Source organism: Microtus pennsylvanicus, chromosome 5, assembly GCF_037038515.1.
Source record: "Microtus pennsylvanicus isolate mMicPen1 chromosome 5, mMicPen1.hap1, whole genome shotgun sequence".
NCBI lineage: Eukaryota > Metazoa > Chordata > Mammalia > Rodentia > Cricetidae > Microtus > Microtus pennsylvanicus.
Genome location: NC_134583.1, coordinates 40,445,680 through 40,467,386, shown reverse-complemented (window position 1 = coordinate 40,467,386; position 21,707 = coordinate 40,445,680). Strand labels below are relative to the sequence as shown.

The following is a 21,707-nucleotide window of genomic DNA, read 5'->3' as shown; positions in this document are numbered from 1 at the left end:
TGCCAGGTCACTTCCACCAGCCCCACCTCCTCCCATGTTTGTTTCTGTGAGTTGCCTCTTTGTTCTGCCCCTATAATTGTTGGCCTTCTTCAGCCTTGATATTCCTTTCAGAGAAGTTGCCACAGTATGCAACAAGCTGCTCTTGCTTTCTTGTATAAGTGTACAATAAAGTGTACACTTCTAAACACTCCAGAAAACTGTCTATACACTTCTTAAACATCTCCAGAAAACTGACTTGTCAGCACTCAAAAGAATTTTCACCAGGCCCTTTATACTTCATCACAAATCCATCACAAATCCCTCCAAGTAACAAAACTGAGGTCCAATCAGGTTAAAATATTTATTTCTATTTGCACAAAAATTAAGGTGTTAGGAATCTTTCTGTAGGCCAACTCATCCTGTGGATTAACTCAGAAAGAACTTTTATTCTTACAAGTGTGGTATTTTTCAATGTGGTCTTAATATTCCTAGTTGTGGGGAAAGACAGTTGGTCTTAGTCCCTTTTTATGGAATCAAATCTAATCTCTCTAGTCCTGAAATGTAATATCAGTTTTTCTTGCCCACCCTCAGAAGTGATTGTCACTATAGTGGGTTCACACACATGTTGTCATGGGAATTGTGTCAAATGCTGGAAGCACAATGCACTACAAGAAGCCACTGCATGCCGACACTCTTGATCCTTCATACCAGAAAAGGAAATTTATCACAATTGCCATTGATAAAAACGCCTAGGTTCAGACTATATGTTTAATTTTAAGCTACAATGAAAAATAAGGTGCATTTTATTATTGCTTATATTGAAAACATGTACTTTTGATTTTTGTTTTAAAATTGAATGTGTGTGTATGTGTTTGTGTGTGTGTGTGTGTGTGTGTGTGTGTGTGTATATACACTTGTGTGCATGCGTGTTCACCATGATGCAAAAGTGAAGGCCAGAGGACAGCTTTCTCTCCTTTCACCATGTGGGGCCTTGTGGGTTACACTAGGATCATCACGTTTAGCAGCAAGTGTCATTACCCTTGACCCAACTTACCAGTCCAGATTATGTATTTTTTGTTAGTTTTAAAGACTTATTTTTAGTTATGTCTATGTGTGTTTGGGGCTGTATAGGTATGAGGACATGAATTCATCTGCCTTTAGGTGCTAGAAGAGACTATCAGATTCCCTAGAACAGGAGCTACAGGTAGTTATGAGCTACTAAACATGGGGTGGTGAAGTGAATTTGGGTCGGCTGATAGAACAACCAGGGCTCTTAAGCAGTTCAACCAGCTTCACACATATTTTTTAAAGTACAGAAATTTAAACCTCTACAAAGAAATAGGCACACAAAATGTATTCGGTGATCTGCAAATTGGCCTTTTTTTTTTCTTCTCATGACTTATCTGGTACTTCAGTCAGAGGGAAGCTTTTTCTGGAGTGGGTGTCAGTGTCCATGACTACAGGGTCATGATGCCATGATTCACTGGATGCCTTCTACTCAGAATGCTCATTTTCTCTCTTCATGCTAGTCAGGGAAGCAGTTTTAGAGTGTTCCTCAGCAATGCAGCAGCACTGTTCCTGTCTCCTGCTTTCCTCATCACCGAATATGTGATTGGAAACCAAATCTCTCTGGTTTCTCCAATCAGTTTCTCTATTGTCTCTGAAAATGGCAACTTGGATCTATTCTCAATGACTTAAAACTGCCTCCCTCTTCTTCTACTGCAATTAGCTCTTTTTTTATTCTGTGCATGTTGAAGGAAGCAGGTGCTTTTTAAAGAATGGAAGATTATCTCAACATTTCCATGTTGGCACCTTTTCTGGAAATTAGAATGGATTTTTCACTAAAAAGTGAAATTTGGGTGTGACTACAGAAGATGAGTTTCTGTCCAGTCTTGTTATTGGAAAAAGCTACTGAATAATTTCCCCTTAAACATGGTTTTCCTGGAACACAAAAAGATCCCTCTGTCTCTTTTAGCTCCCTGATAAAATTATTAGTGTAATCTGAGCAAGTGTAGGTGAGCGAGCACAAAGCAAAGCTGCTGGAAGCCATTTGTCTCTCAGATCTAGCCCCCTTCTGTGAACCATGCCTTTTAAGAGCCAAAGATCAGAGATACCTTAGGCTTTGTTGTTTTGTTTGTTTGCTTGATTGATTGATTGCTTGCTTTTACCCACGGAGAACTCAATATGCCCTCTGTTCCTAGCACAAGTTGCCTTGCTTTCTTCCCCCTGTGGCTTAGGTCCCTGTGCACAGTTTTCTTCCTTGGCATAAATTCAGCGTCCTGTGCAAACAGTTGCCTAGGCTGTCTGAACTCAACTACAGTCAGTAACAGGTCCTGGAACACAAAGAATAAGGGGTCCTGGCCTCAGAGATGGGTTGACCCTGCAAGCAGCAGACAGGAAGGGCTTAAGCCATATAGCAGTAAGAGCTGTGACATAAGTCAAAGAAAGGCACGGTCAGAGTCATGGCTGAAGGACCAGGATTAAGGTCCAAAAATTTCTGGTAATCCAAAATAAAAATGAGACCAAGTATAAGTGTGTGGGTTCAGTGTTCAGGTTAAATTGAAGCCAATTTCAAGAAAAGACATCTATCCCTGAAATATGACCTACACTGGTTTAAGCATTTTTCTTGCTTACAATATATAGTACAGCAAATATGGTTCTCTCCCTCTCCATTTTCACTAATATTTGTCCCAGGTTTTTACCCTAGGAAGACATGGGCCATTGAGTTCCAAACAAGCTTTCTCCACCCAGTCCTAGGTGTTGTACTGAGTGATTTGGGGACATCTCTGCAGACAGGAATCCTGGGTAGCATCAATGACAATATGTCACTGAATTATAAAATCAAGTCCTAAAGGCTTCAGTGCTCGAGGCAGTGCCCACCGCCATGCTGCCATCCGTAGCACGGCAAACTTTGCTGGTCTGCTCACTGCAGCCCATGTCCTCTGTAGGAAGAAGCTGCAGCTTAGTCTTGTAACGTTTGATAGCCGTGCTGATATAGGCTCCAAGTTACATCAGCTTAGCAGAAGCATCAGGAATATCACAACTCTTGTCTCCAGGTTATCTACAGAAGTGGTGAAGAGAAGTAGATTTTCAAGCTTATTTTGGAAGAGGCAAGCAGGAAAGAGTCTAAACGCTGACTATAAATCAGTTATTTGGGCTTCACACCTGCCCTGTCAGTCTCAGCTACATCCAAATGGAAAAATGAGTGATCTAGGATTACACCAGTGCCATGCCAGCAGCCACGGTACTGAAAGGTCACATCTATTATGTTTGGCATGTAGCCTCAGGACTGTAGTTGGAGAGGATGTCATAGTCATCTCATGCAGAAGGCACGTCCATCATGCCAGAATGTTGCTGTCAGTATTTGATCTAATAAAAGACACACTATCACCCTTTCCTTCAAATTCAGTCTATCTAGCTACTGCTAAATAATGAACACTTTTTTCCTTGCTACTTTACCCTTATATTTTAAGCCCTGGATAATTCATTGAAATTGTGATGTTTGCCTCTGGCTATAAAATTATGATGATTCTTTTAAAAACATTCTATTAACTAGAATAAATTATTGAGTCAGACTGTGCCTAGGGGTGATTTCATCTAACTAGTCGGTGCTGCCTTGGAGGGAACAACTGGCCTCTGCTGACAATACCACGTGCATCGGCAACTGGAAACTGAGTGAGAACTACAGAGAAAATTCTTAAAACAAAAAATAAGGTAGAAAAGAGCAGCTACAGCTGGTGCCATCTGTGAGGAACCACGCAGTCAAATCTTATCCTGCTCTGCAGAGGAATTTATGAGAATTCTCAGAGCTCTGCACAGGAACAACAAAAGACCTCATTGTAAGGATGTCCATGTGAGCACTGGCTCTGCAGCTCCCCTGGGAATTACCAGCTGGTGGCAAGGAGAACATAGCCAGGAATCTATCTTGCAGATCAAATCACTCCAGCCCTTTGTGTCCCAAGAGATCCCCTGTTATAGGGTTTGCCTTAACTGGAACATGGCTTTTTAGCAACTTGGGCTCTTAGGATTTTTTTGGGTTCTATGGGTGCCCATTTTTAAAATGTTGACGTGAACCTGAGAGGTGTTTTTCCTGGAGTTCTTTCTCACCAAACTGGTTCTGGCTGCCTCCTGAGTGATGATGGAAAATGAAAGCACCGGCCAGCATCCGTTCCTGCTTTTGTAAACCTTGCGAAGTTGCACAAAGGTTCTGTGGAACTTTGACAACTCATTAGAGGCAAAGTTGGGAGCAGTCTTAAAGATATTACTGCAATTTCAAAGTACTGCACATTAAGGAACTCTGGGACACGCCAAATACTGTTCTCAGGGGATGCAGGAGGGATCTTGTCCTTTGATACATTTCCCAGAACCCTGGAGTTCAGAAAGTCAGTGCCTGTAAGTCACATTTGAGAACGCTTGCTTACATGGCCTAATCAGAACACTTGGCCCTGGAAAAAAAAGAGAAGGAAACACTGTATATACTCTGCACTGAGGAGTCACGCACACAAGAAAGCTCCAAGAGCTATGGCATTCCTTAAACCAGTATTTAAGTATCTTTTGAAGCAAAATATTTATGCTATATTTGTTCCTTTGCCTGGAACAACTTGCAAAAAATAATAGAAAGAAAAATGGGAAGTACAGAACAAGAGATAACCATTATCAACTAAATTAATTCCTTCAAATAAGCATTTACCTAATGAAGACAGGCTAAAAAAAAAAAAAGTACGTTCATTTAAACTTATTTACTTTGCCCTCCGCTAAGAGAACAGAAAACTTTCCTGATGTCTTTTGTAGTGATTCAAATATAAATGCAATGGTGTTTTGCCTACCTGATGAAGAAACAGAAGGTAAAGTATCTATTCTTCACGTCAAACCTGTAAGAGATAGAGAAAATGTCTGTGGAAATGTAGAGAAATGTCCTCGCAAGCTACACTGGGATCTAGTGGTGTAAGCCATGCATTGCTTGGTTTCTGCACAAAAGCATAGGATGTGTGAGCACTTAGGGAACCTCGGTAGAAAAGTAAGCAATAGCTCAGCTCTCTGGATCTGTATACACTGGCTATGGATGTGTGCAGAATTACAGTCTCTTTGGGGAAGAGAGTGATTCACAATCACAGACAGCACTATGAAGGACACCAAGCTCCAAGCAGGACTCAAGAGAATGTGTCAACTCTGTCCCCTAAACTCCAGGGAAGTACAATGACCATTTTAAGGTAGCTCCTTGTTTAAATGAACTTTTTGATGATAATGAAATAAGTGTAATGGGAGAAAGACTGTTGTTTGGTAATTTTTTTTTCAGTTAACTCATAATAGTGAAGAATTCTTGACATAGTTTGAAGATGAGGTTCTACGTCTGATGTGTATCGCACACTTTGGACAAGTAGGACAAGCCCCCAAACTATGAAGGACTCTTTCTTCATTTTGAAATGAAAATACAGATGCTTGGTCTTTCACCACAGAGAATACTGAAAATTGCAAATAAGGTCATACAAGTAAAGCTACAGTGACTCAAAGTGTCTTTTCATGGGACTGCATAAAAGAAAATATTTCTTCTTTGAAAAGCACTTGTAATAATTCCATTTGTGTTCTTTTTAAAGGTAAGAATGTGTTTTTCTGGATCAGAGCTCAAGAATAAATTCTATCACAGGGAAGTGGAGGAAGCAGTAACTTTAAGCAGCTTGTCACTTTGCATTTACTTTTACAATATTTTTAAGTATTATAATATAATTACATTACTCCCCCTTCCCTTTCCTCATCCAATCCCTTCTATGCATCCTCCCCTTACTCTCTTTCAAATGCATGGCCCCTTTTTCTTCAGTTTTTGTTGTTTGTATGTGTGCATACACGTGTATTCCAAAATATATAAACATAACCTTATTGGTCTGAATCATGTCTATCAAAATATAAACATAACCTGATTGGTCTGAATCATGTATATCAAAATATATAAACATAACCTGATTGGTCTGAATCATGTATTCCAAAATATATAAACATAACCTGATTGGTCTGAATCATGTATATCAAAATATATAAACATAACCTGATTGGTCTGAATCATGTTGTTTTATGTATATTTGCAGGGCTTATAATTTGGTATTGGATTACTGGTTGGTGGGTTTTCTCTGAGGAAGACTGTTTGTCCAGCTCTCAACATTCCTCAGCCACCTGTAGTTTTGTCTAGATTTGAGGCCTCCTCAGCTTTCCCCCTTCCACAATTAGCATGTCTGTTGGTACTGTCTTGGTCAGGTTTTGCTTAGGTTGCTACTTTAGTGAGACTTCATAGGTGTAACTTCTCTGATATCTCTAGGAGACAGTTTCACAGCAAACTTCCTGATCATCAGGTTGTTACAGTCTTTTTGCCTGCTCTTTCAAAATGATCCATGAGCCTTAAGTTCAGGAGTTGTGTTGTAGATATAACAGCCTGGCTTCATAAATCTTCACAGCATTGCGGTCTTCTATATTGACCTCCATCTGTTTCAAAATGAAGTTTTCTTGATGGCTGGTGATAGTCATACTTATGACTTTGGGTATAAGGATAAATATTTAAAATCTAGTTAGGGATTATGCTGGTTTATTAAAGTGGAGATTGTAGGTTCTCTTCCAAGATCTATAACTTCAATAACCCTAGGTAGTTTGCCAAGTTTCCAATATCAGGCCCAATTTTCCTTTTTTGAGCTGTCCTTACATCCAATTAGAGAGCTGCTGGTTAACATTAAGGTATGTGTGCCGCTACTGCACTCTTAGAGTTTCTGTGCCATGTTGATTGTTGCTGTGGTTCATGGGTATAGACTCTCCAGCTGGGTTATTTTAGTAAACAAGACAGTAACTAAATATGTTTACAATTTAAAGTTTTTCTTTTATTTTTTTTTCTCCGAGTGCTGGGATTAAAGGCGTGCGCCACCACCGCCCGGCCAATTTAAAGTTTTTCAAACATGCCAAATTACAAGACACTATGCCCTGAAACTGTGAATTAAAGTCATTATTTGTGTACACCTGAGTTGGTTACTGATTTTTTAAAAGTTCATTGCCAAATTTAAAATTTGCCTTCAAATTAATATGGTCTAAGACATATGAGTGGGGCAGGGGGAGTTAAACAATGTCCCTAATCATAGCAATAGTAGCCTTAAGAATCTTGGATTTTTTTCAATTTAGCACAATAAAAATTCATATAAAAATTGAACAGTTAAATTTTGCCACACAATGTGTCAAACTATTTGACACTTCTAAGAACCAAAGTTTTCACACTCCCAGAAATGATTGACAGAGGCAGTTGGTCACTTCACCATCCCATTAATAGAAGTGTGAGGGAAAGATTCTTTCTGCTCAGTCCAAATGTGGTCATGAGTTCACCCTCTATAAAGCCCATTCACATGCTCACACATCCACTCTCCACACACCATAGAGTTTAGATCAGACAACCCTGCTGAGCAGCTTGCCCATAGTGTTCTTCATGAAAACAAAAGAAATGCAGCTTAAAGAGACTTTTCAGCTGTTCTGTTTACCAATATATAGCACCATTTTTTCCAGAAGTTAAAGGGAGAGAACATGGTGGTGGAAAGCTACCTGGCCCAGGTCTTATCGTTCCGGGGGTACTCTTTCAGAGACTATTGCAGATGCTAAGCAAGTAAAAGAAGGACAGACTGTAAGGGAATGGGAAAAGGATTTACAGTTTTGGAGTTTTTCAAGTGTTTGGAGCATTTGCTCATATATGAGGTGAATATCATTGATCTGAAACCAATCCTGCTCCAAAATCTGAAATTATAGTGAATCTGCTAATTTCATGATGTGACCAAAAATAATTTCTAATGTAACCAAGGTTATAAACTAAATAATATAGAATGGTATAGCAGAGAGACTGGGAGTGGAGAGACGCAGTGGAGGGTTTGGAAGTCAGACGTGAGAGGGCAATACTGAGCCTTAGCAGGCTTTGGCTCCAGAAGGCAGGTCCACAGGAGCAAGCACTGAGATGGACACTGAAAGAACAAAGTTATCCACATGTCTTCAATGTAAGTGAAGAGAAAGATTAAATTGGTGGAAGTGGTATGTATAAAATTCAGATAAACCATTTAAATTGGCTTATCATAGTTTTATCTATCTTAATGTGGAAATGTCCTGGTTCATATTACCATGTTCCATGACTGAATTATTCACTGAAAATATCATTTCTGCAAGGACATGAAATTTAGGGAGCATTGTGAGATTAAAGTCAAACTTAATAGCCCTTGATTTTGGAAATGTATGTGCCATTTCAGGCAAAACCATGTCTGTTAGTTTGGATACTGAACACCCCCAAAAGTCCATGTATCAAAGTTTGGTCCTCAGAGAGGCAACTATTGAGAGGTAGGACAAATCCTTAAGAGGTTTGGCTTCAGGAAATACTAACCACACATTGGGGGCACAAATAGAGGAGGATTGCTGAAGACCACTGGATCTCTGCCTCTTGTCTTTCTGCCTCTTACCATGCATTCTACCATGACACACCTTATCAGATCAAATGAGCTGGGGCAGTCTATCTTGGCCTGAAACCTCCAGAACAATGAGCTCAAATAAACTTTGTTTATTTTGTAACTTAATTCTTGTATTTCTTTTGTCATAGGAGCAGATAGTGGACCAGTCAGTAATAACCATTCAGGTCAGAAAAGATCCTTCATTCTGGAGATATGTTGAAATTCATAAGTGGAAATGATTGTATTAATATTGGTGATTTATGATTAAGTTTCAGGAGTATATGGCTTATTTCAAAACAGTTTATCAGTTAAAGCAAAAAGCATTTTTCCATTTATATCTTTGATGGTTTTAAGAAATAAGCTGTTTAGAAGAGCAAAGCCTGTATAGATTGAGAATCTTCTTAGGAGTAAAAGCAAAGCAACTGTTATAATCTTCAGGAAGTATAGTGGAAGAGATCTAAGAGTCAAAGTCAAATGGATAAAAACATTAAACACCATTCCTTTAGCTTAGACATAAAAATGAGAGAGTCCGTTTATGAAAAGAAAATATTGAATAAAAGTAAGTGAGAGCCATGTTAGGGTTGGACCCTCATTAAATTTTACAACTCTCCCTCTAATTCTTTCTTTGTGGGAATACTTGAATATGCCCTGAGTACGTCATAAAATAAAGGGTCATGAAGGTAGGAGTCAAGGAAGTTGCCTCTAAAACTTTAAATGTATTACTATACCATATAAGACATTCTTATAGTGAATCATCATGTAATAATGCAAGAATGTTGTTCCAAATGCATTGATTAATATAGTAATTCAATGTAAGATTTAAGGAGATGACTCAAACATAGTAATTACAGTTAGACAGGAATTGTAGAGCAAGTTAACTATAGTTAATGGTGATGGGTTGTATTCTTTTAAATGAAGAGAGTGGACATTGAGTACTATTGTCATGAAATCAACTCTAAGTAATGTGACCATTAACTGAATTTAATGTTTTATAATGCATATGTGATCTTTAAAATGATGTTCTATGTGAAAAATCCATGGAGCACCATCAGATTTAAAAATGTTATTTAAATAAAATTAAGTTCCCTTTCAAGCTGTGCTTCCTAATGCTTACTAAGATCTAGGGTGGGAACTTTAGCATCCTCATGCGAAAGTTTATATTTACCAGCTGTGGCCAATTTCCTCCTGAGGAAAGATACAGTCATCAATATTAAAAAGCAACAGCATGAATGGTGCACCTACCTAAGCATGCCTGTTGCCCATCTTCCTTCGTGGCTCATGGCAGTGCAGACAGTTCTGCAGCAAAGGGAAGAAAGATACTCATTATGTCAGAAGTTTACAGTTCTGTTTTTACTTCCAAACAACAATATTTGCAGACTTTGAAAGAAGGGCTTATCCATATTTTGACACATCCCAGGCAGCTTTCTGTGCCTCTCTGGAAAGTTTCTGCTGCTTCTCTTCACTAAACAGTGTGAGTGCGTGAGCAAGGTGAGTTCTCACATTGGTGTATACTCAGACTGATCTGTGGACCCAGAAGCAGAATTATCATTAACCCACACTATACCCAGGGCAATACATGTAGTGGTGGAATGAAGAAGGCAACTGAACTATAAAGGCTGAGGTTCAAACATCTTGAGAGTTGTGATGAATTCCTTCAACATCCCTCAGCTACAAAATGCTAATTCTTACTTTATAGAATTTATATGTACTATAATAAAATAAAACAATATGAAAGAGATAATAAATTGCAGAGAACTATAAAGAGGTCATATTTTATTCTAGGTGGAAAGCTATTATACCACATTCTGCTTTGATATTAATAAAATCATCCCCACTTATGAATTTCAACATGTCTCCAGAACAAAGGACCTTTTCTAACCTGAATGGTTATTATTGTCCTAAAAGTTCATGTAGGAAGAATGTCTCACATTGACATGTTCTTTGGAATTCATCTAGAAAGTTTATTTATGTTTCTTTAAAATGTATCATAGTGAATTATGTTATGTTACAGATAATTAACTATGGGTTCTACTACCTGATTCTAACTTAACATCATGATGCTCATTCATTTCATAATCATGCACATTCATTTCCTTATTAAATTACTGTTGCTAACATTGTTTAGTTAACAAGTTATGGCATCACTAGAAATCCTAAGGGCACAAAGTACTTTTTATTCTAGAAAATTTGATAAACATCAGTCAATATTCAGCCATGTCTTCTACAAGCATAGGAGAACAAGACTAGTTTAATAACATCTATGATATTGATATTTAATTTTTATGTTACAATAAAACAATTAGAGCTGACCTAATCCCAAGAGACATTTTTACAATACCATTTATTTTGATATAATACTTCCTGATAAGCAGAGATTATGAAATCATGGACTATTATAGGCAGACAAGTTTCTATAAAAACCCGTGGTGTCACATAAGATCTCTGCTGCAGTCACAGGAGCAGTTGCTTATTCTACATATCATTTCTGTTTTCAGGAACCAAGACTAAACGGGAGATCATGGCAAGTGCAGACTGGGGATACGATGCCAAAAACGGTAAGAGCACTTCTTTCCCACTTCTGTTAAATTTAATAATCATTTAACTTAACTGTATAGTCACAGATTAATGACTTGACACACTTTTGAATAATTACAGTATCCTTGTATGTAGTTTTAGTAGTTGGCCTTTGGGCATAAAGATCTGCAAAAATATATTTGGTATGTGCATACTATTTCTATACTATAACTGTATAGATAGCATAATTAGGGCTGTATTGATGATATTGCCAAATATACTCTTTATTAGTATAGTAATGAAAGGTACATTTTCAAATACTGAATGCCATTTAAGACACCTGACTAAATCATAATCTAACAAGCAAAAAGTTGAAGTCCTGATACTTGGAATGAAGCATTCTGTAAAATTGTAGTTACGTGGACATGTTTGTTCCCATAAGGTCCTGACCAATGGAGCAAGCTGTATCCCATTGCCAATGGAAACAACCAGTCTCCAGTTGACATCAAAACCAGTGAAGTCAAACATGACACCTCTCTGAAACCTATCAGTGTCACCTATAATCCTGCAACTGCCAAAGAAATTGTTAACGTGGGACATTCCTTCCAAGTAGTTTTTGATGACAGCGGTAACCAATCTGGTGAGCCTAAAGACAATTTTGATACTTGTTTTCTTAGAGTCTACTAAATGTATTTTCTGTTGAAAACAGATTCTTCTCTCATATAATACATTCAATCCACAGTTTTGCCTCTCTCCACTCTTCCCTTCTCCTGCAGAGATACTTTTCCACTTCCCTTCAGAAAAGAGCAGGTCTAAGAGACAACAGGTAAACAAAACAAAAGAGGATAAAAAAAATGCCAAGGCACTCATATTGAGGCTGAATAAGGCAACTCAATAGGAAAAACAGTCTCAAGATCAGGCAAGAGTCAGAGTAGCTTCAGAAACAGCACAGCGTCCTGTGTATTTTGTACATGTATTTCTTATCTTACAATTGCAATGACTGGGAAGCATTGTGGCCTCCTGGAAGATGGCTTGCAGAGCTCCCAGCTCTTCTTGCAATCCTTCTATTTCTTATTGAGCCATCTTTCCTATTCTGGCCATTCCAGGATCTTTATCATTATTTCTGTGAGAGGCAACTTTTTCCCCAAAAGAGTCTAGTACAAAAATCACAATAAACATGAAGCCATAAAGGAAATATTCTAAACAGGATGAGAGTGGATGAGCTTAATAAGGAGTCAGGTGTGCATGAGTTCCCATCATATCTGAGAATCTGGCATGTTGCTTGCCACATGGTCAACTTTTCAACAGTATTTATTGAATAAGCTCTTAACGAATTGTTCTATAAGAGTTCTAGTGATGTGAAATGCCATTCTTGCCCTACTTTCCCACCAAATTCTAATTTTAAATGTTAGCTACCTTAGAGGTCTGCCCCTTATTAATAATAGGTTAGGTATAGAGGGTCTTTTGCTTAGGTAATCATATGATTGGACAGATTCACCAGGCTGGACTGTCATTCAGAGAAAACGTCTAAAAAGTGATCTTGCCCCACAAGTAGTATTTCTTGATCCCTGGCCATAGGGTCTCAACAAATTAGTCAAACTACATTGTTATATCTTCAATAATTGTTTTTAAAAAACAAGTGTCGGTGAATTTTTAGTTAACAGAAATTGTACTTACTAGCCACACAGTAAGGTTGAATGAAGAAGTAAACTTGTAAATTAATGGAGATAAAAGAAAACTCTGTGATCATATAATTTATTCACTTTGGAATATATTATCTTGGCAACATAAATAGGTAAACTTGTTTCTTTGCTGGAATTTGTAAATATTTCATGAGCTATATTGTTGCCGTCTTAATCAGGAAGACACTGTATATGAGTGTCATCCTCGGGATTGTGGAGTGGAAACACAATGAAAATCAAACGTTGACAATTTCACACAACATAAAGTGCCATTGATTTATATTAAATATGAACTAGAGATTACCTGGCTGAGAGTACCTTTCTTTCCTTCTAGTTCTGAAAGGGGGCCCTCTCTCTGATACCTATCGGCTTGTCCAGTTCCATTTTCACTGGGGCAACTCCAACGACCATGGATCTGAGCATACCGTGGATGGAGTGAAATATTCTGGAGAGGTAATGTGATATATTAATGAGAGGCAGCTCACGAGCATGCCTCCAAAGCATCTCTGAATGACATCAAAGAGGAGAGCTTGCTGGTCTTTGTAGGACAGATGCATAAATCCATTAAAATCAAACACTGGCACACTATATATTGCAATAGAGAGATATTTTAGATATTTATCTAAAGAAATGCCCAAACTTATATGTAAGAGTTCATGAAAAACATCTTGACACCTTGGGGGAGGGTGGAAGGGGGGAGGAGAGAGGTGTGTGTACATAATTATGATTCCATTTTAGTTTTAATTTGCTAAAATGAACTCTATAATGCATATGATTTTGAAACTTGCTTTTCCCTACTTGCCAATGTATTATCATTATTTTACAAGTCAGAAGGGGTTTAATTCTATCTCTTTTAAAAATAACTGCTCACGGGGGCTGGAGAGATGGCTCAGCTATTAAGAGCATTGCTTGCTCTTCCAAAGGTCCTGAGTTCAATTTCCAGCAACCACATGGTGGCTCACAAACATCTGTAATAAGGTCTGGTGTTCTCTTCTGACCTTCAGGCATACACGCAGAAAGAATATTGTATACATAATAAATAAATAAATAATAACTGCTCAATATTTCATTGTATAAATATCAGAATTTATTTAACTAGCCTTCTTGATAAACAATTACAATATCTGCTTGTTATTAGATTCCACTGAGTTTTGTTGTTGTTGTTTTTGTCAGATAATCCTTCAATGACTACATTATGCCTGTATCTGAGGTACCTATTGAAGTAACTATGTAAGAAAAATTTCTCACAGAAGAGGTTTTAAAATATATGCAGTGTATTGTGATAGAATTAGGTGCTAGGGGTTGAATACAGCTATAGCTTGTTTTATTTTATAATTTTTAAATAATAACTTTCAGTGTTTCAGACGGCTATAAAAACTTATTCCTAGTTTCCCTTCTGCAAAACTGAAGGTGGACTAAAGTGGAATAGAAGTCTAAAATATTAGGCTTTAGGAAGGATACTTGTAAATATTCATGGAATCTAAATCAGGGACTATATTTACTCAAATAAATTGAGAAAAATAATCTAAGCCAATGATGAGAAACATCTAGTCACAAAGTTCAACATGTTATTTAATATTCATCTCGAAAGCTTGTGTGGAGGACACACCAGGTGATATAGGTAATGTGTGACACGTGCAAGCTCCTCCCTTGACCTTCATGGAGTCAAAGCTGAGCCATCTTGGCTATGTGACTCTTCTCTTCTACAGTTAGGTATTATAGCATTAATCTCCTTATATGTTCAAGCCAGCTTCCACATCATAAGTGATCAGGAACATTACCTGCAGTTCTGTAGAGGAGATAACACATGAGCCAACGGTGGGAATTAATAAACAGTACTAAATGGCAGTGTGAGTGCATACAGAGAATTGTCAGTGAGTCGGAAGTATAAATGATCATGAGATGACACTTCAACTAGGCCTGGGGAGTGGTTGCTCTCAACATTAGTGTTCTAATTATTTATCAACTATTTATTGAATCGTTTTGTTTTTAAAGTAACTGAGAAGAATCTACATTTTGTATGGGAAATAAAAAGCTTTTTTAAAAAGTGAGGTAAGTTAAGAAGGAAAGAAAGGGGATAGAGAGAAAGAAGAGATCATATAAATGCATGAAAACAATAGATTTGTGTTATGGTGGCCACTTTATATTGGGTAATCTACTCATTGAGATGTGGTATTTGAGTTCAGTCCTAACTATAGAGACAAAGAAAATTCCAGGAAGTCAGCAGTTAATACAAGAAAAAAAAACCCAAGCTATGACCAAGTGAAGAAGTATACTCTGCTAGGCACAGAGGCTGATACATGTGTAAAACATGAAATTCTTTTTTATAACTGTGGTTGTTTTTGATAGAGTGGTTAGGAGAATAGTATTACGTTTCCTAAGAGGAGCAAATGACAGGTGTAATATGAGGACTCGAGCTTTTCCTTAGCCATATGACTTCTCAGACATCTGTTAGACATCATATGGAGATATAAAGACAGTATCAGAAACACATCCAGGCACACGTGGATGTGTGAGCCTAAAATTTCACCAAGAGTTTAGACTGCAGAATTTGACTAAGGAGATCCTGGGAAAAGCACTGATATGCCCAAACTTCCAAGCAGTCAAGGACCTTCTTACAAAGCTCTCTCATGGAAGAAAAAATTATTTCACCTTTTATCCTAAAGCTAGTTGCCCACAAGATGAGGGTTCACATGGAGTTTGTCTACCACTACCATGAAATATCTTAAAAATAACAAATTAAGATGTAATTCATCTTCTGTCTTTTCCTTTGCAACAATATTAATAATGAATTATTCACGTGTTGCCCCTTCTAGCTTCACATAGTTCACTGGAATTCAGCCAAGTACTCCAGTGCTGCGGAAGCCATCTCAAAGGCGGATGGGCTAGCAATCATTGGTGTCTTGGTGAAGGTGAGTCATAGGAGTTACATAATTGTCACTCTCCAGTTATTGATGTTACTTGAAAAATAAATTTTGACTAAAGAATATTTTATAAGTATCAGTATACAACTCACACCTTCTTTATCTTTTAATTCTCTAGGTTGGTCCAACCAACCCAAACCTGCAGAAAGTACTCGATGCCCTAAACTCAGTTAAAACTAAGGTAAATAAGCTAAGTAACTTAATTTAATTCTGAAAACAAGAACACACGGAAGTACATAAATCATCCAGTTGCCTGTTTGAAATGAGAAACAGGAAGACAGGTGTAGAAGCCAAGCAGACACAAGGTGCCATACAAACCTTTCTTGTCCTGGAGAAATTGATGTAGGAGTTGGTTTTGTTTTGTTTCCCTGGTGCTTGTTCCTAATAGAACACTTTTTGATCTGATAAAACCAATCAAAAAAGTGACTTTTTGATGAGACACTTCTTGATCTGCTAAAAACCAATCACACTCTAGTGAGAGCTTTCTGTTTCATGAAAAGGAACATCTTGAATTCTTTAGTAACATGAAAACATGGGCCTGAAAAGCCCTATTTGAGAGCTCTGATTCTGAACTAAACTTAAAACCCTTAATGGATTTTCTGAAATATTCATTCTTAGCACCACTGTCTTAACACTGTTTGACCTTATTTTGAAGGTCAAAGTAATTATCATTATTTTCACAGTGAGTAGAACAATTGTATTTTATGAAAAGTAAGTTTGTTTTATGCTGAGTTCAGAAAAGAACTTTGAATGATATAATAAAGTGAGATGGAATGTTCTTTAAATTCTACTCAAGGATATCAAAAATATATGAAAATAAAATAGAAGGAAATAGTGAGGATAAAAGCAGAAAATAGTAAAAAAAAAGAAATAAAATTACAGATGAATACAAACCACTTTTATCAATAAATGAAGAATTTACTCTATAGAATAAACAACGACAAAAAGGAATCATTTGGGCAGCTTTGGTAAAAGAAAGCTGGCACAAACACCAAATGTTAGTAGAGGGACTGGCAAGATGGCTCAGCGGGTAGCACAGCCTTTTCTAGTAGTATGGCTGAAATAACTCTGAAATTACAGCAGATCATTTGCAACAGCGTTATTGATGAAGTCATATTTTTGACCAAGTAGAGTTCACTCTAGATGTGGATAGTGTTAAAACTAATCTTTGATTAGATATTATCAGATTAAACATGAAAATTCATATCATCAGTTTCTCCAGCTGACGTTGTTCTAGTGCATTGTTCTAGTGTAGTCAAGATAAAGAATAGTACAGTGTCTACCACCATCACAATTGGCATAATTTAAAATTTTTAACTATTAAACAAATAAAGAACAAAACATAAAGCTAAATATTTGGAAAACAAAGACAAAATTATCATGTATCAATGATATATCTACCTGGAAAATTTAAAGGAGTCAAATAAAAAATTAGATTGACTAAAAAAACAGTCTGGTAAAACTGGTGGAGGTGGTGGCGCACGCCTTTAATCCCAGCACTCGGGAGGCAGAGGCAGGCGGATCTCTGTGAGTTCGAGGCCAGCCTGGTCTACAAGAGCTATTCCAGGACAGGAACCAAAAAGCTACGGAGAAACCCTGCCTCGAAAAATAAAAAAAAAAAAAATTACCTTAAAATATCAGTTAATTTTCTTTATACAAATAATAACTGATCAGGAATACTTATGGGAATAAATAGGAATAAAATGTAACTGATGGGCTTGTCCTGAATGTCTTTGCCCCTAGACCAGGACAGAGCCTTATCCAAAGAAATTAAGATATTTCCTAATGAATATTAAGTATCTTTTGGTAAATATAAATTACAGAAATTTTTAGATTTTTTTCATCTTCCAATGAAGAGGAAGGTTTAATGTATTTTTATGTTATTTGTATTGTTCATATTTGTATTGTTTATATTTGTATTGCTTTGTTCATATTCACAAACATATCAGACATTAAATAAGTATAGAAGAAAAGTCAAAATTAAATGCACCTAAAATCTCTAGGTAATATATAAAGGGGCAATCTATGATATATTTTATAGCATATACTGTTTTTGTTCCCAGGGAAAACGAGCCCCATTCACAAATTTTGACCCATCCTGTCTCCTTCCTCCATCCCTGGATTACTGGACTTATTTTGGCTCTCTGACTCACCCTCCTCTTCATGAAAGTGTGACCTGGTTCATCCTCAAGGAGAGCATCACTGCCAGCCCTGAGCAGGTATCAATTAAAATGAATTTATTTCTAGTGAAGGATCCCTGAGTTTTCTAAACAAACAAACAATTAAATAGATAAAGTCCTTCCAATAACTGTTTTCACTCTATGTAGAGAATAGACTTATGAGGTTCCAAGTTCCTGCTGTTCTTCATAAAAAAAAAGTCAAAACCTATTAGGTGGCTTCTCCGAATGTCAGGAACAGACAGTGAATTCTCCTTGGAACTTCCACAATGGCTCTCAGGTGGCCCAACTTAACAATTTTTCTAGCTAAAGTTAACATTAAAATATCGATTAAAGCACCTTCTGGCTTATTGTCTCTAAAGATGCTGCTGCTGTTTGATGGAAGAGCTCCTTTCCCAAACTGTTTTGTGTTTCTCACAGCCTTGTGCCCTGCCATTTACTGATGCTTGTGGAACAGAGGCATTGTACACCAGGCACTCCTATAGGCCCTTGGCAAGGAAAACCCAGTTAATCTGAACAACTCCCAAAAGGAAATGCTGTGAGAAATTAAGGGGTGCTGAACTGACAAATCAATTGCACAAGCTCCCAAGTGCAAGCTGATGTTCTGACAGAGCCAACTGTGCCTCAGTTAATACCTGGTGCAGAGGCGGGGACATTACTGCAGCCTCCTTCCTGCCCACCAAAAGAACTACCGCTGTCTTTAACTGCTTTCTAAGCAACAATGCATTAACTTCTCTGGAAACAAAGTGCTTTCTTGGACTTTAACAGCTTTTCATCCTTTAAATGTCTCACCCCACAGCTGGCACAGCTCCGCAGTGTTCTGTCAAATGCAGAGGGAGAGGCGGACGTTCCTATTCTGAGCAACCACCGTCCAACCCAGCCCCTGAAGGGCAGAACAGTGACAGCCTCGTTTTGAGACCCGGCAGGGAGGAATCCTCCTTCAGGAACCCGTCCCTCTGCAGACATCACCCAGTACAGTAATCAACGTTAAGAAACAAAGTTATTCCTGTGCTAGCAAGACAGCATACCTTCAAATTTAATCCATAAAGCTAAAAGCCATTCATTTGAATTCCTGGTGTTAACGCAGATAATCCATAAGCTTGCCGATTGTAATCTCTAAACAAGCACTGTGACTAATGTCTCTCTGTGGAATGTTTCATAAGAAAATCACAATTAAGGGATTTCCCTTTCTCCTCTCTCCATTTTAATTGAACCAATAAAATGGCTTTCTCTCTTCTCCTTGTCTATTGTGCATTTTATTAAACCATTAGATTTCTCCTCCATTTACAGTCCTAAATCTTAAAGGGCTTACTTGAGTCTTTCATCTCAAATGTAACCTAAGAGAAGCCAGGAATGAAGCACTGAATAATCCCTTTGACTTAAGATAACCTCTAGATTCAGTGCTCTTATGCTAGTACAAGCACTGCTTTCATTCGTGTGCTCTATGATTACAACGTAAAAGTGACTTACCAAGGACAGGGATTTTCTGCCATCATTATAATTGATGGGTCTGTAAGCATAGTCTGTGTTTTAAAACTGAAAGGATCTGGGTAGATTGGTCGGTCAGTAAAGTGCTTGTTACACAATTACAAAGACCTGAGTTCAACCCCAAGAACCCATATAGAAAGTGTAGTTGTGGTGCTATTGTCAGCCCAATACTGAAGACGTAGAGACTGGCATATCTCAGGGGCTTTCTGGCCAGTTACAGACATTGAGTCATAGTGACTGTATATGTATGATGTGTGTATGTGTGTGTGCACATGTGTGTTCAGGCATATGTGGAGGTGAGAGGCCAATAACAGATATGTTTCCCAGTTTGCCTCTATTTGTTTTTTGAGACAAGGTCTTTTCCTGAACCTTGTTCAGTAATTCAATAATTTGGCTAGCTAGGCTGAACAGTGAGCTCCAGTGACCTCCTGTCTCTGTCTTTCCAGTGCTAGTGTTACAGACAAAAGCTGCATATCCAGTACCTGTGTTAGTGCTGGGGATCTGAATTCAAGTCCTCATATTGTGTGGTAAGCACTTTACAAGCAACCTTATCTTTTCAAACCCAGTACCTACACTTGGATTCTCAAGCCATCCCGAGGACCAAAGGGAAAAAAATAGTAACTTAATTTAAGACATTGATGTTGAAATAATGCTCAAGATCTTCATCTTAAACACTTTCTGGAAATGAGCAATTTCTAAATAAGTTTTATAGGAAGGACCTAGAAAGTACTTGATTCTGTGACCTGTGTTTTGTTGTTTGTTTAAGGTTAAAATGGATTCCAGGATTTATTCGTGTGTATGTGAGTCTCATAATTGGAAGGATAAACATGGGACGGTAGACATATGAAGGCCATCAATCTGTTTCCCTTAAGCTGAGTACTTCCAGGAAGTCAGCTTCATTCCTGTTCCTTCATAGGGCTTCTGTGCTTCCTTAATGTAACTGATAAAGCAGCTGTTCTCAGACACAGAAGAGCCTTTGGACTATTTGAAGATTTCACTCACTTCCCTTCTATTTTGTGCCCTTTCGACTTGCTGACTTTGGGTAGAATATTGAACATCCTGCAAGGATTTTCTGCTATTTTAAAAACGTTTGACAGCCGGCGTTTATGACAAATTCCCTGGAACTCTAAGAAAGATCTAAAAGAATGTTTTTTTTTTCAGCTTCAGTTTCCTCTGTGTATCCAAGCTTGTGCCTCCACCAGGATGTGAGCTGCAGACCATCCCGCCTTTTGGGATACAGTCAGCTGCTCAACAAGGGTTTCTTCTCCACAATGGAAGGCTGTACCTCGTGGTTCTCAGCCCTCCTAATGCTTCAATACTTTAATGCAGTTCCTCATATTGTGCTAATGATCCCAACCATAAAATTATTTTTGTTGCTACTTCATGATTATAATTTTGCTACTCTTATGAATCATAAATAAGTATCTGTGTTTTCCAGTGCTCATAGGTGACCAATGTGAAAGTATCCTTCAACCCCCAAAAGGGTCATGACCCACAGGTTGAGAATTGCTCATCTTGATGCTCTACTGATTTCTCTTTTCCTGAGATGAGCATTGTACTAGGAGAATAGATATAATAGACTGAGGTGAAGAAAATCTCTCTTTCAATATAAAATAAAATACTTCCAGGGCTGAGAGGATGACTCAGTGCATAGAACACTTTCTCTGTAAGTATGAAAACCAGAATCTGGATCCCCAGAAGCCACATAAAAACCATAGATGGTGTGGTGACCATCAATTATCCCTTGAATAAACTAGCTGGCTAGCAAACTTAATCAGAAGAGAGACCATGTCCCAGTAAATATAGTAGAAAACAATCATGAAGACAACTAACATCAACTGTCATCCTTGTGTAAGAGGTCCTTCTGCTTATGTGTTGCTTTCATTGGTTGAATAAAGAAACTGCATTGGCCTTTTGATGGGGCAGAGCTTAGACAGGTGGAGAAGACAGAACAGAATGCTGGGAAGAAGGGCAGTATGACAGACCTCATGGTTTTCCTGCTGGTTAGACTCATGCCAGTAAGCCACAGACAAGTTATTTTGGGTGTAAGCTAGCTGGGTGGGACAAAACAAAAGGACCTGCTCTCCCTACAACAGAATGGTACCCAACGTGATGGACTAAATCCACTTAAAAATTTGAGAGGGTTTAAAAAGGAGAGAGAGAGAGAGAGAGTGAGTGAGTGAGTGAGTGAGTTTAACACAGTTTTTTGTTGTTTGCTGGTGGCATGCTGCAGAGAGAATTTCCTGACTCAGCAGTCAAAAAAAAAAGCCGTGCAGTTTTAAAATGCTGGCTTTCTGGGCTATGCTCCTAGTGTGACCTCTGTCTCTTGTGGGAGACAGAGCATTTAGATGGGGTTTGTGAGTAAAGTGGTATGATGTGCCTACAAGGGGGCATTGCATGCCACAGCTCAGAAGCACAAGTGACTCAGAGGCACAAGCAGCTCTGCCATGCTAGCGGTACAGTGCAAGGCCCAGAGGCACAAGCGGCTCCATCATG

The 21,707-nt window shown here is 38.0% G+C and overlaps 2 protein-coding genes across 2 annotated transcripts in view; one reads left to right on the top strand and one right to left on the bottom strand.

The window, feature by feature from the left end:
• Window positions 1–332: 332 nt before the first annotated feature.
• Ca13 (carbonic anhydrase 13) overlaps window positions 333–21,707 on the bottom strand; it is an 82,959-nt gene continuing 61,584 nt past the window's right edge. The window contains exons 7-9 of the mRNA XM_075971558.1: window positions 9,669–9,722; window positions 4,806–4,850; window positions 333–3,040 (exon numbers count right to left, since the gene is read on the bottom strand). Coding sequence (XP_075827673.1) covers window positions 9,669–9,722 — 54 coding nt within the window. The 3' untranslated portion in view covers window positions 333–3,040; window positions 4,806–4,850. The remainder of the gene's footprint in view (window positions 3,041–4,805; window positions 4,851–9,668; window positions 9,723–21,707) is intronic.
• Window positions 10,833–18,960, top strand: LOC142849435 (carbonic anhydrase 1). Its single transcript, XM_075971555.1, has 7 exons — window positions 10,833–10,981; window positions 11,383–11,580; window positions 12,957–13,075; window positions 15,439–15,534; window positions 15,665–15,727; window positions 17,610–17,765; window positions 18,523–18,960. Exons 1-7 carry the CDS (start codon window positions 10,945–10,947, stop codon window positions 18,637–18,639), a joined length of 786 nt encoding a protein of 261 aa, XP_075827670.1. The 5' UTR covers window positions 10,833–10,944; the 3' UTR covers window positions 18,640–18,960.